At 41.4% G+C, this 12,135-nt stretch overlaps 1 protein-coding gene across 1 annotated transcript; it reads left to right on the top strand.

The window, feature by feature from the left end:
• Positions 1-2,042: 2,042 nt before the first annotated feature.
• On the top strand, positions 2,043-7,932 carry lmo2 (LIM domain only 2 (rhombotin-like 1)). The gene is made up of 4 exons (XM_088934954.1): positions 2,043-2,204; positions 2,381-2,623; positions 5,108-5,323; positions 5,980-7,932. The coding sequence occupies exons 2-4, from the start codon at positions 2,583-2,585 to the stop codon at positions 6,197-6,199; spliced, it is 477 nt and encodes a 158-aa protein (XP_088791080.1). The 5' UTR covers positions 2,043-2,204; positions 2,381-2,582; the 3' UTR covers positions 6,200-7,932.
• The last annotated feature ends 4,203 nt before the right edge of the window (positions 7,933-12,135 follow it).

The raw sequence follows: 12,135 nt of genomic DNA, 5'->3' as shown, positions 1-12,135 counted from the left end.
TGAAGGACTGATAAAGGAACTCCTGTAAATAATAACTACACTAAATCTCTAGCTCACTGTGACAGTTGGAGGAAATGAAATCTCCCTAGCAGAAGAAAAAGCAATTTACCAAAAGTGACACTGACATCCTCCTCTCACCCACTCAGATTTAAATCATAGTAGCACCAGTCTGTGCAAAATGAATTTGAGTGAATGGCACCAGGTAATGTTTTTATGTGCTAGTTAGACAAAAAAAAACCCAGCAGAGTAACTCCAAGTGATGTCTTTCCAGCATCCAAATCTTTTAGGCAGCCCTGGTCCCTGCTCAGTATATCTCCTTCACAGAGCTCTGGGAGTTACAGTATCTCAGAGCCCAGTGTCACTGCAGGCCCCTGGTCTCCTTAGAATCAGGCAGCAGAGCAGCTCTGGCAGCAGATAAGAGGAACGCTTTTAACAGCTGCAGCAGGGTGGGGTTAAGAATAACAAGTGCAGAGGGGGTTAACCCATTGTTCGTGTGCATTCTCCTGAGGGGAGAGTTCAAGCACATGCAGAGCCCGGTCTGCCTGCTTTAGCTAAATTTAGTTTACCATCTGGCCACCCTGTTTGTCCCATGGGTGAGTCTACCCTCAGAGAGCTGATGTTGAAATGCCTAGTTGGATGGATGGGGCCAGGAGACACAGTGTTTTGTTGTGCAAAACGCTCTCTACAGTATTTTAAATACGGCCTCAACATCCTTTGTGTTAACTAGGGTATTAAACCTTAAAAAATGTTAAATTCACTTGTGCAACACCCTTTAACTAGCAGAGCTATTACTAAATACTCATGAGGGAATTCTTGCAATGTAAAGGCAGTGAAAACAGAGAAAAATATTGTTCCCAATATGTCTTTTCTTTTAAAACTCAGTTTAAACTAATTATTAGACAACATAAAAGTTGTGGCCTAATAGTTGTTGAAATCTTCCTGGATCATGACTGGGGAGCAGCTGAGAAGTGATTTTTCTTTTTTTTTTTTAAATATGCCTTATTGCCCCCATAAGGGGAGAAGCATTTTAAACAATAATTGATTTGAAAACCTGATGAAAATACGGGATTCAGATGCAGCCTCGTGTAAAACTGCAGTTGCACACAGATGTTTAAGCCATCTCAAGGAACAAAAACAGTAGTCCTTGTATTGCAGAATATCACCTCACACAGCACGCTGGCTCTGAAAGAGCTTAATTTCAGCACACTCCTTCTGTGCTGTTCCCCATTTGAAAGCCCCTACAGTTATTTTGCAATTCTTTACTTTTAATGGGTTTAATTGCTGGCCTCGTCTTGTCAGGATTCAGCGAGTCCCTTCTATGAACTTAACTACTTCTGCTCAGGAAGCACCCAGCAGGCGAACTTCGTTACATCTGAGAATGTGCAGATTTTGTTAGAAAGGTTTACTTTTCATTTTGAAGAGGAATAAGGCAATGGAACAAGTGATCTTAAAATTACGAGCATCGTCTTTTCATTTCAATACAAGCCAACCATCCAGTGATAATCACCTTCTTCAGTGAGAATCTCTGTATCCAGGTATCAGGGGAAAGGAGAATGAAAAATATTTTGTCCCACACTCTCTGACACACACAGACGTATAAATCTTTTTTTTGTACATTGTAAAATAGGCAATTAAAGAGTTATCTCTTTGCAGGTCTTGAAAGACAGAAAAATGTTATAATAAGTAGATTAAAAAGTGCTCGTGAGGAGGAGGTATCACAATTTAGTGATGCGGTACCTCTCACGACTTTACCCTCTTGGTAAAATGTCATTTTGCGCCTCTTTAAGCAAAGCGGTCTAGCTAAAAACAAGCTCTTTCCGCAGTGAAATAAAAAACCCTCACGACTCCGCAGACTCTCAACTGGGCAGCCCCGGGCTGTTTGCATTACGCTTTTTTACATCCCCAAATGAGCTGCCCCTGTCTCTTTAAAACACGTTTCCTTCAATTGTGAAGGAGTCGTGAGCAGGAAAGAGGAAACGAAACCAGAAACCAAGGGGCAGAGCTATGTAAAAATACCTACGGTACAGAGAGCTGCCGTACAAAAGCCGTCCCCGCGACTAACCGCAGATTAAGGGAGACGGTAAGGGATGACACAGAGGGAATAAGAAATATTTTTAAGCAGCCATTGATATTCACTGCTATCTTCACTGTTAATGCTGAAGAATACTTGAGCCGTAAGCACAAGAACAACAGTATAGCAAATGGTATGTTAAGATCTCCAGGAAATAATAATAATTACTAATATCGAAAATTATTTTTAAGGATCCTATTTGTTGTCTTACATGTATGTTTTAATATATAAATTGTAGGAAGGAACTGTACAGCTCAAGTAAACGCGATTTCCACGGGTCGTTGCCTTTGGTGCTGTTTTTTTTTTTAGAAAATAGAATAAGATGAACAGGTGCAGTTCTTACCGAAAAATCATATTGTCATAAGAAATATGCGAGAGGAGTCGGAAGTGGGGATATAAGCATACGTGCCGCCGGATTAAGGAGCAGGAGGCTCTATAAAAGCCGAAGTTCCCGACGCAGTAGCAAAAGGTGTTTGATGCCATCGTCATCGCCCGCAAGGAACATCTTGGAATGTCATCTGCTATTGAAAGGAAAAGCTTGGAGGCGTCAGAGTAAGTGCAATGGTGATGCCTTTGAAACTAACGACTTGCAGTGTTTCTTTTCACGCATGTGCACTTTTTGTTTTTAAGGAAAGAATTTACCCCCAAAACAACATCCAAACTATCTGTCACTTTCATACCTGTAACCACCAGGGTCGGAGAGCTTTTTTTCCCCATTAATCCGAAATAATTTAAGACTGAACTTTATATATCAAACAAAGACAGTGGACATATTTTCATCTAGCAATCATGTTCAAATTTGTTTAGCAATATATCAGTGAAGTGTGTAGTACTGTACTGCAGCTAATTTCTTTAGAAATTTACAAATAGCTAGTGAGTTTTAGACCACTTGGCACTTTATATGTTTACTATGAACAGCCATTTTAAGCATAGAATAAGATTTATTAAAAATAATTGTGTATGATCTCTTGTGATCTTAAACATGCAACTCCACAGTAGATCTAAAAAGTAATTAGAATTTAGAAGCAATGTCACTTAAAATTAGTTTCACTTGTGGGATTGAGTCAGAGGGAAATAAAGCTTGATGTTTAAGTCTTCTTGGCACTAATGAAATGACTGTGGCGATAGTTTCTTTTACAGTAGGCCTTGCATTCTGTGAACTGTTTGCTTTCGTAAGCCGAGTTTCAGAACCAGGCGCCAGATGTAATTAAATGATCTCATTTTCAACAGGTATACGAATTGTAAATATCCTTTTAAGAAAGGGGCAATGCAAAACAGCATAATGACACAGATTAAGATGGACTGACAATTGGTTTGTGTAAAGAAATTACAAGAGCAGTGTTTCGATAATGTATACTAGGTGGTTTAAAAAAAGATTATTGAGGTTTTCTGTTCTATTTGAGATGTAGATTTTCACTAGCTCTGTTTTCACTACTGCGATCCCAGTGTCAGAAGACATTAATGTAATAATCCCTACTAGCACTTAGGAGAGTCTAGCTCATTCTTTAGTTAAGTACTCAGAATAGGAGAATGCATATCAAGTGACAATACTCATTCAATCCTTACTAACAAAAGATGTGTAGAACCCATGCCCTTTGAGTTGATAGACAACAATCTGTAAGTGTGCAAATTCAGGTAGTAAAGTTTGGGTTACTCCAAATTTTTATGCTTTATTTGTATTTTGTTTTGACTATATGATAACTTTTGATAAGTTTCTTTTAATAGATTCTAGGCAACACACCAATACAGAGATGTGCTGTACTGGGGAAATCTAAACTATGGAACGCCAAATATATACCTCAGATAAAAAAAATAATGTTACTTTTGCACTTTTATTGTATATCGTTTACACAATACATTAGGTATATATTAAGTAAATAACTGTAGCTATTCTTTCTATTATTTAAACAAAGAAATGTCATAACCTAATAAATATACAGTACATCCTTGCTGCTTTTAAACAGATGATGCAGGAGCAAAACACATTTAATGACAAATGTGTGAAAAAATGAGGGTCAGTTGTATTCCCCACTCACCTCTTATTTTTACACAAAACATTGTTTTTCCTTCTCCCTGTGCCCTGTGACAGATATATGGGCATACACTGCCCATAAAGTGTTTTTTTATTTCGTGGGAAGCTGCTCCCTCTATTGGGGAATGATGGTAATGCATTATCTACAGCAAATGTCACCAGAAAGGTCACCAGTGAGAGATGTGAGAAAAATATACTATTATAGAGTGCCTAGTAAAAATCAGTGTGAATATCATGAACACAGCTAGCTCCACAAAGGCAGGCAAGGTATTGAAGTCAGGATCATGGATGCATCATCTGATTGGATCTGTAAAGTTCACAACAGTGCCTGTATGCCATCATCTAACCTCAAATCGGCCTGCTTGCCAGACCTCTGGGTGATGTCTTTTTTTGATATGAAGAAAACTTCACAAAATTTCAACATTCTGATACTCAAAATGTTTAAAAATGCTTAGTTTCTAAAAGTCACTTCTTCAAGCACAGTCAAAATTGTTTCAGTGTATATGTAGACTGTATATGTAGATGCTAGCAGCCAAATCCTAGCAGCCAGTCTAGTGTACCTGATTTTCAGATTTCTGTTTCCAGGATTATTTTACAAAGAGTACTGATTACATTTACAAATTAAAGATTATTTTTTGAAACTATAGCACGATTACAATACTCCTAACAACCGTACTCATTTCAATAGTAGTGTGTTGTAGCAGCTGTGCAGATTCTAGATCTGAAGGTCCACCTTTTTGTCATTATATTTGCACTTTTCTTTTGGCTTCTCAGCCAGCTTCCCCTGTTTGACAGCTAATTCAAAAAAAGTGCCCAAACTGGGAAGCGAACACAACCAAAACCTCCAGACTGAGGCACAAGAAACCACCTAAATTAATTGTTACCCAGGTGGTTTCTAAAAGGCTTTTTTCTGCAGTGCAGTGTTTGCCCCCTGCTCTTGGCGGTGTGTGTGGCAATCGGTTGTTGTCTCTCTTGCTCACGAACGGCCCCTGCTCCCTCCTCAGAGAGCCAGTGGATGAGGTCCTGCAGATGCCCCCCTCCCTCCTGACGTGCGGGGGGTGCCAGCAGAGCATCGGAGACCGCTTCTTCCTGAAGGCCATCGAGCAGTACTGGCACGAGGACTGTCTGAGCTGCGACCTGTGTGGCTGCAGGCTGGGGGAGGTGGGCCGCAGGCTGTACTACAAGCTGGGCCGGAAACTGTGCCGGAGAGATTATCTCAGGTAGGGCTGGGGCTGTGTTTTTCAGACGCTTGCCTATACTACTAATGCCTGAGCTGTCACCTGAAGAAGACTATATCAGAGTTTTATATATATATAACAAGAGCAGCAGACTCCACAGTGTTTTCCACTTTACAGAAAGGAAATTACTGCTCTGGAATCCATTCGTAGGGGTGCAATGAGGTAAATGCCTGGCTTCACAGCCATGTCTTAAACAGAGAGTTTAAAGAGACTGAATATCTTAAGTCTTGGCTAGAGAAGATTATGAGGTGACTGTTCAGGGTTTCTGATGCAGGTATTTAAGGTTCTGAAAGCCAAGAAGACTGCTGTGGTAATAATAGGACCCCGGGACACGGGGAAATAATGTAGGTGTAAAAACGGGAAGCACAACTTTACACAAAGGTCTGATAAAAACTGTTCGGCCACAGAGTTTAACACAGATTTCCTAGGATCCTTCAAGAAAGAGTGGGAGGAGATCCTTGGATCAGTGAGATATCCTCTTTTCCCTCCCCCACTTTATAAAAAGTGTCCTCACATTCTTATTGCGCCCGATTTCTAACCAATGCTGTGAGCTGTCTTGACATTCTGTAGCGAGAGGGTCTCAGTTGTGCGGTCGAGCGGCAGAGGGGGCTAACAGGGTGGTGTCGATGTTTCCTCAGGCTGTTTGGCCAAGACGGGCTCTGCGCGTCCTGTGACAAGCGGATCCGGGCCTTCGAGATGACCATGCGCGTGAGGGACAAGGTCTACCACCTCGAATGCTTCAAGTGCGCGGCCTGTCAGAAACACTTCTGCGTGGGCGACCGCTACCTGCTCATCAACTCGGACATTGTGTGTGAACAGGACATCTTCGAGTGGACTAAACTCAACAACATGGTGTAGGAAAGGGTCCTGTCTGTATCTGTCCTAGACAGCCAGCTGTCACCACCACGATCCAGTCACATTCAGTTTGCAGAAAACCGTAGAAGATTATCTTTGAGTTTTGATGGGTGCCTAAAATAGAATCTTTTTTATATGCTACCCTACGCTCATTGAGTGTAATACCTGCAGTGACGCTTTTTAGTCAGTAAATCATCAAAGTTGGCATCTAAAACTGCAACTCTGAATTTAGAAACAGACATGTTTTAAAAAAAAAATCATAATTCCACACAAAAAGGTAGAAGGAAAGGTCATTAGATGAACACTGTGTTTTTGCGTAATTTATCGTAGCATTTTATGTTGTGTTGACTTTTTTTATTATGGATATAAAACAGAAGTTTTAGTAAATCGGCTGGATCGCTGCAGCATTTTGGTTATCATCTACTCCATCCTGGATGATGACAGAGACCATGATTTTTTTCTTCCTCCTTTTGAAATACTGACTTTTATTCGCAAAAAAACAAGGAGTGTTACTTTATCCTCTTGCTGTGTGAATGTCTGCCGAGGAAGAACAGCGCCCCCTGTGTACTGGAGGGTCAGTGACACAAGGTTTGCTTGGATGAGGAAACAGAGCAGACCTAACTTCCAGGGTTATCTCTGAGTGTCACAGCTCTTCAGACATTGAATGTTATGGTTTAAAAAATGTGATTATAGAGACTTGGGATTTTAAGGGATATTCTTTTATTAAAAAACTAAAAGATTCTTGTCAATTGGGACTTTTTTTTAACCCTGTGGAGCACCTATTTTGCTCTAAATAGTTTTTTTTTGTTCTAAACATACAGATAACTAAGGGTATACGCATTTAGTTCTTGGGGGTCACAGTCATGCATCATTTGATTATTATGCTGTTTGAAAAAAAATGCAGGATTTTTCAAGGATATTTTATTCCTGCCTGTTTTCGTGGCATTTTTCGTCGTACGACTAATTTCTATGCATATTATTTTTTGAGCAACTTGACCAAACAAACGTTAGCACGTGTTTTAAACACTGTAGGCTAAATTCCGTGTTCCGTCTTTAAAAGATATAAATTGCTAGTTACTGCTTCACTACCAAGATCTACCACTTGAGGGCACCAGAGGGCTGCATAACAAGCCGTATTATTAAAACCCTAGCGACGTGCACATCATTTATTCAAAAGAATAAGGGCTACTCAGATCATATTTTTAATGAAATACTATTAGGAAAGACAAAAATTTGGAGGTAGATTAGCCACAATGGACACTGCTTTTCTATGTTTCTTAACAAACATGGGTTTTGGAAACGCAATAAACAGGAACCATCATAAACTAAGTAAGCGAACCAAGACAAACTCAAACTGTGGCCTGGATATCATATTTAGGGGGTATTGCTTTGGATTTAAACATGTTTGACAGTTATTTTCATGTGTTACTTGTTACACTTGTGTTACTTGAGTCATCTTCCAGACCCTTTAAATATCTGCAGACAATGTCTCCTGTGATTTAAGATTTTTTCTTCTGTGTAATTTTTCTACATGCCCAAGTTCAGTTTTGTATGTCTTATAATGGCACACATCCATGTCTCAATTCAAGCGCACTACAGTCTTGTTTAAAGCATTTTTTAACTTAATGTCATTGACAGATGTATTGGATAAGAGTCGGATACGAAGCTGTCCGTGTTGTATAGCTCAATAAGAATGTAAAATGCTAATTATTAATATATTAAAAGTAGTGATGAGATGAGGCTGTTCAGTCCATTACCTAATTCAGTAATAAGTAGCAGCTTATTGAAATGCTGAAAGAAAATATACAGGTTTAGTCATTGTTGTTTTGGACACATTCTGCTTTTCCATAGGCTATGATACCAAGCACAAGAAAAAGAAATCTGGTGTCTATTGCTGTCTATTACCTTAAAACAACAAGGTCTGGACAGATAAATGGCTACAGGAAGAAGACGTATGAATAGGCTACGGAGGGAAAAAAGACCAAAGGTCAATTGCTACATACGAGTCAAGATGTTAAAACGCACATTTATACAGTAGGCTACTTCCTTAACATATGGATTAGGGAACAGAAACAGGTGACCAGACAGGTTTTGGCAGAATGGTGTTTTGGACACATGGATTGGCTTAGTTTTTTTAAGCCATAAATACATCAACCAACACAGACTTTGTTGATGCTGCTGTTTCTTTTAGACTAAAAGATGGGCGCCTTTGAAACGTGTGCATGTCCACCCTACCTCAACAAAAGCCCTTCTTGTGTACTTTCTTGTGGGCACTAGCTGTTGTAAATTAGGACCAAGGAAGAGCTCTTTCTAAAATAAGACGGGAGTTACACCAGTCCAATTCAAAACATGCTTACATAGCCAGGGATATGGGTCTGCCGTTTTCCAGGCATAAGTAGTCTCTGAATCATGTTTCTTTGTTGCTCCCTAAAATTCCACAGAACAAATCCCGTTGCAGTCATTGAGATCAACCAGATTGCTCTTTTTTCCAGAGTACATTCTAAGGTGTAAGATTTGCTCTGAAAGGGTATATGATGAGAAAACAGCACAGTGGCACAGTGGTTAGCTTTTCTGCTTTGCAGTGCTGGAGCCCTGGTTTCAATTCTCAACCTGGGGTGCCTTCTGGTTGGAGCTTGTATGCTCCTTGTATTAGCATGGGTTTTCTTCAGATGCTGGGGTTTCCTCCTGTAGTCCAGAGACATGCTGGTGGGCTAACTGGCTTCTGGGAAAGCTGGCCCTGGTGTGAGTGTGTGTTTGCCCTGTGACGGACTGGCCTCCCGTACAGAGTGTACCCCCTTGTGCCTGTTGCTTGCCGAGATAGACACTAACTCCCCTGTACCCTGAATCTGAGGCAACAGTTAGCAAATGGATGGATGGGTATTTGATGTTTCAGCAAAGGGTCTTGCCTGCAAGACCAGCACATTTGAGAACGGGCAGAATGAACGGCAAGGCTGGTAAGGCGAAAGAGCTTCAAGATGGAGGGCTTTCCCTGTCCCAGCTGGCCGCGGTCCTCGCGCTGGTGGGGCGTGATCGGCGAGCACAGGCCACGGCAGCCAGCACTACTCCACCCTGAGCGAGAGGGAGAGCCATCTTCACACTGGAGGACGGAGGAAGCACTTAAACAGCACAGGCAGAAGCAGAGCTTGTTGCTGGGTTTCTGTTGCATGGATTTAATTTGTATTGACAAGGAAGGACCAATTGCTCCTCATCTTCTATCCCACTGCGGCTTTAATGAAAACGAGAAAAAGTGACACAGCCACCCACTTGCACGCCAAGGCACACACGCACACACATACATGTCTTTTAAAGAGTCCAGCAAGATGACAGCAGTCTTTAATGTGGGCTGTTTTATTAACAGATTCGTGCTCTGATGGATTCCTGATTCATCTTCACTTCAACCGCTTTTGAACTCCTGCTAGCGTTCCCTTTGCCCCCCTCCATCTGCCTGCCTCCCCATCACCCCTCTCTGGCACCAGCGGGATTACAACAGCAGGGTGAGACAACAGCATGCTGGGTAGGATAGTGGCAGAAAACTGGCATCACGATGAGGGGCAAAGCCAGGCACTGTGAAAACCAGGCTCTTACCTGTGAGGAATTCAAGTGATAAAACATCTAGAGAGCAGAAGAAGGACCTGCTTTTACTTAGTAGGACAATTTCCAAGCTATTTAGCTGATATTACTGTTTTTTATGTAGATCACAGTATGTTAAGAGAGGGAACATACGTGTAAATATATATATATATTTCTAAATGAGCTACATATCGTTTTGCTAGTCCAATAATGCAGCCCACATGTTTTTAAACAGCTCTCCCTGCACCACTGCCAGAAGACGTGGGTGGTTTGTGAGAGTGCCTTCCAGTTGGCCTCTTTCTCTCTCTGCAGTTGAACAGGACTCATCCTCAGCCTTCCAATAAATTTGCCATCAAGTGTCGCTGGGGAAGCAGTGTCTCCAGGCTCCGCGCCGCCAGTGACCCTCTGTGTGACAAGCAGCCACAGCCTCCGACACCATGAACAAGAGGGGTGCGAATTGGGCCTGACCGAAACCTCTGAGTGACACACGCAGAAACCATCGCGCAGCCCGTCAGCGAGATTCGCATGGACTCGTGTCTTTCTCATCTTCCATTTCTTGATGATTTGTTCGCTGAAAATGTTGCATTTGGCAGAGAGATTCTTCAAGTGCTGCCACTGCTTCAGATGACTTTGTAAGAGTTGTGCAGTTGTTTCACTGTTGTAATGGACTTTTTATGAGCTATCTGTTTTTTTTCTTTTTAAAACAGAAAAGGCCTCCTACACTTATTTTTGTCAATAGGCAGAACCTGATCTATAATGATAGATAACGTTGAAAATAATTTCATAGCCACAATCTCGCTTTTCTTTCCACATGAAACACCCACTCTAGGCTTTTCAAGTGAGGAGGAGTGGGTATAAGGAGTGGGGGAAATAGATAAGTGAAAATCAGATTTCAACACAATTCAGCACAGTTTAAAAGATAGATAACTTTACACAGACACTTGAAAATTTTCATTTGTTTTCCAGAAGTGCATACAGTACATCTTTAGGATAGTGTCCTAATATAATACACCTCTCGAAACAAAACACAAAGTTTTAAATGTGTGGTTTTGTTTCACCAGGCTAATTATAGTCTCTTTGGAAATGGGAACAAAAGTTGCAGACCTAATAAACTAAAATTGCAATCCTGCAGACATCTTGGATAATGTGGCCAAGATGCTTTCATGCAGTCTAAATCTAAAGCCCAGATAACTCTTTATCACCTCCTAGTTTGCCATGGGAATGTTTCCAAAAAACTCCCATCATCCCCTTGGCCTGTCAGCTCTTAACCTGTTCTCTTCGTTGACAACTATGAAGCAGGGTTTCCACTGACTCCTGTTCGCCAAAGCTTTTCTGAGATCACTCATCTTTATTGGACCCTAAGACAAATAACTGTGTCCATGGGTTCCATGCTCTAACGTGTGTGTGAGGTCCATAAAATGTTTAAATCTGTCGTAATCGGCAGTGAGAGGAACAGTGCTAACAGAAACTAACAAGTGGTTCAGCGTTTGGATTGTGAAAGGAGCCCGACCACATTAAAAGGGCTTGTGCCGTTTTTTCAGTATGGAGAAGGGGAAAAAAAAGACATGAAAAAGGCGGAAAAATATGAACTTAACTCATTGCAGCAGCTCCAAGACTGTGTGTCGTTTATGAGATTGACTGGGGTCTGCCAATCTGGAGACAACACCAGAACAACTGGGACTCCACACAAACCACCCTGTGCTGATTCTACACCATGCCTACACTTGCCAGAGAGAGAGAGAGAGAGAGAGAGAGGTCTAATCAACACTGTCCAAAATCTGTTTGTAAGACACGGTTAATTAATCACATGTGAAGCAAGAAAAAGATGGAACAGCAACTGAGAGAAAATTAAATCGATAGACAGAAATATTCAGTGTTGGCAATAGATCCTCAACCCTCAACTACTAAAACTCAGAGTCAAAATATTGACAATTTTATGACAGCCAACCAGACCACTGCTGAATTTCTCTCTCGCCTGAGTGAGACGGGTTTGTCTTTCCATGCTGGTAGGTTTAATGAAAGGAAGATGGGGGATATGAAGTGTGGAGTGGGGACAGATGTCTGGTGCTCTCTAAATTTGTACTTTGTGCTGTACTGTTGCCTTTTTCCCCCCTTTCCAGAACTCTTGACCTCGGACCACCTCACTGGCTCCTCGCCATCCGCCATCAGCCTCGATTCACTCTATCCTCCCAGCCAAGAGACAAAGCAGAGCCATCCAAGCACAATCCAGCTGCACCACAATTCTCCTCTGTTCAGTTGACAACGGGTGGAACGTCTCGGCAACAGCACGTGTTTATGGTAGTCTACAGAACAATGTAAGGCACATTCACTTTCAGTGGTAGCTGACGTGAGTGTTTACTACTCATATG

The sequence above is a fragment of the Atractosteus spatula genome, chromosome 16 (assembly GCF_055471065.1).
Source record: "Atractosteus spatula isolate fAtrSpa1 chromosome 16, fAtrSpa1.hap1, whole genome shotgun sequence".
Classification (NCBI taxonomy): Eukaryota; Metazoa; Chordata; class Actinopteri; order Semionotiformes; family Lepisosteidae; genus Atractosteus; species Atractosteus spatula.
The sequence above is the reverse complement of the archived record's forward strand: the minus strand, read 5'-3'. Positions and strand labels throughout refer to the sequence as shown.

Coding starts and splice junctions, on each gene's coding strand:
- lmo2 (XM_088934954.1), top strand. CDS start 2,583: ATGTCATCTGCTATTGAAAGGAAAAGCTTGGAGGCGTCAGA. Junction 2,624..5,107: donor AAAAGCTTGGAGGCGTCAGA/GTAAGTGCAATG, acceptor CTCCCTCCTCAG/AGAGCCAGTGGATGAGGTCC. Junction 5,324..5,979: donor TGCCGGAGAGATTATCTCAG/GTAGGGCTGGGG, acceptor ATGTTTCCTCAG/GCTGTTTGGCCAAGACGGGC.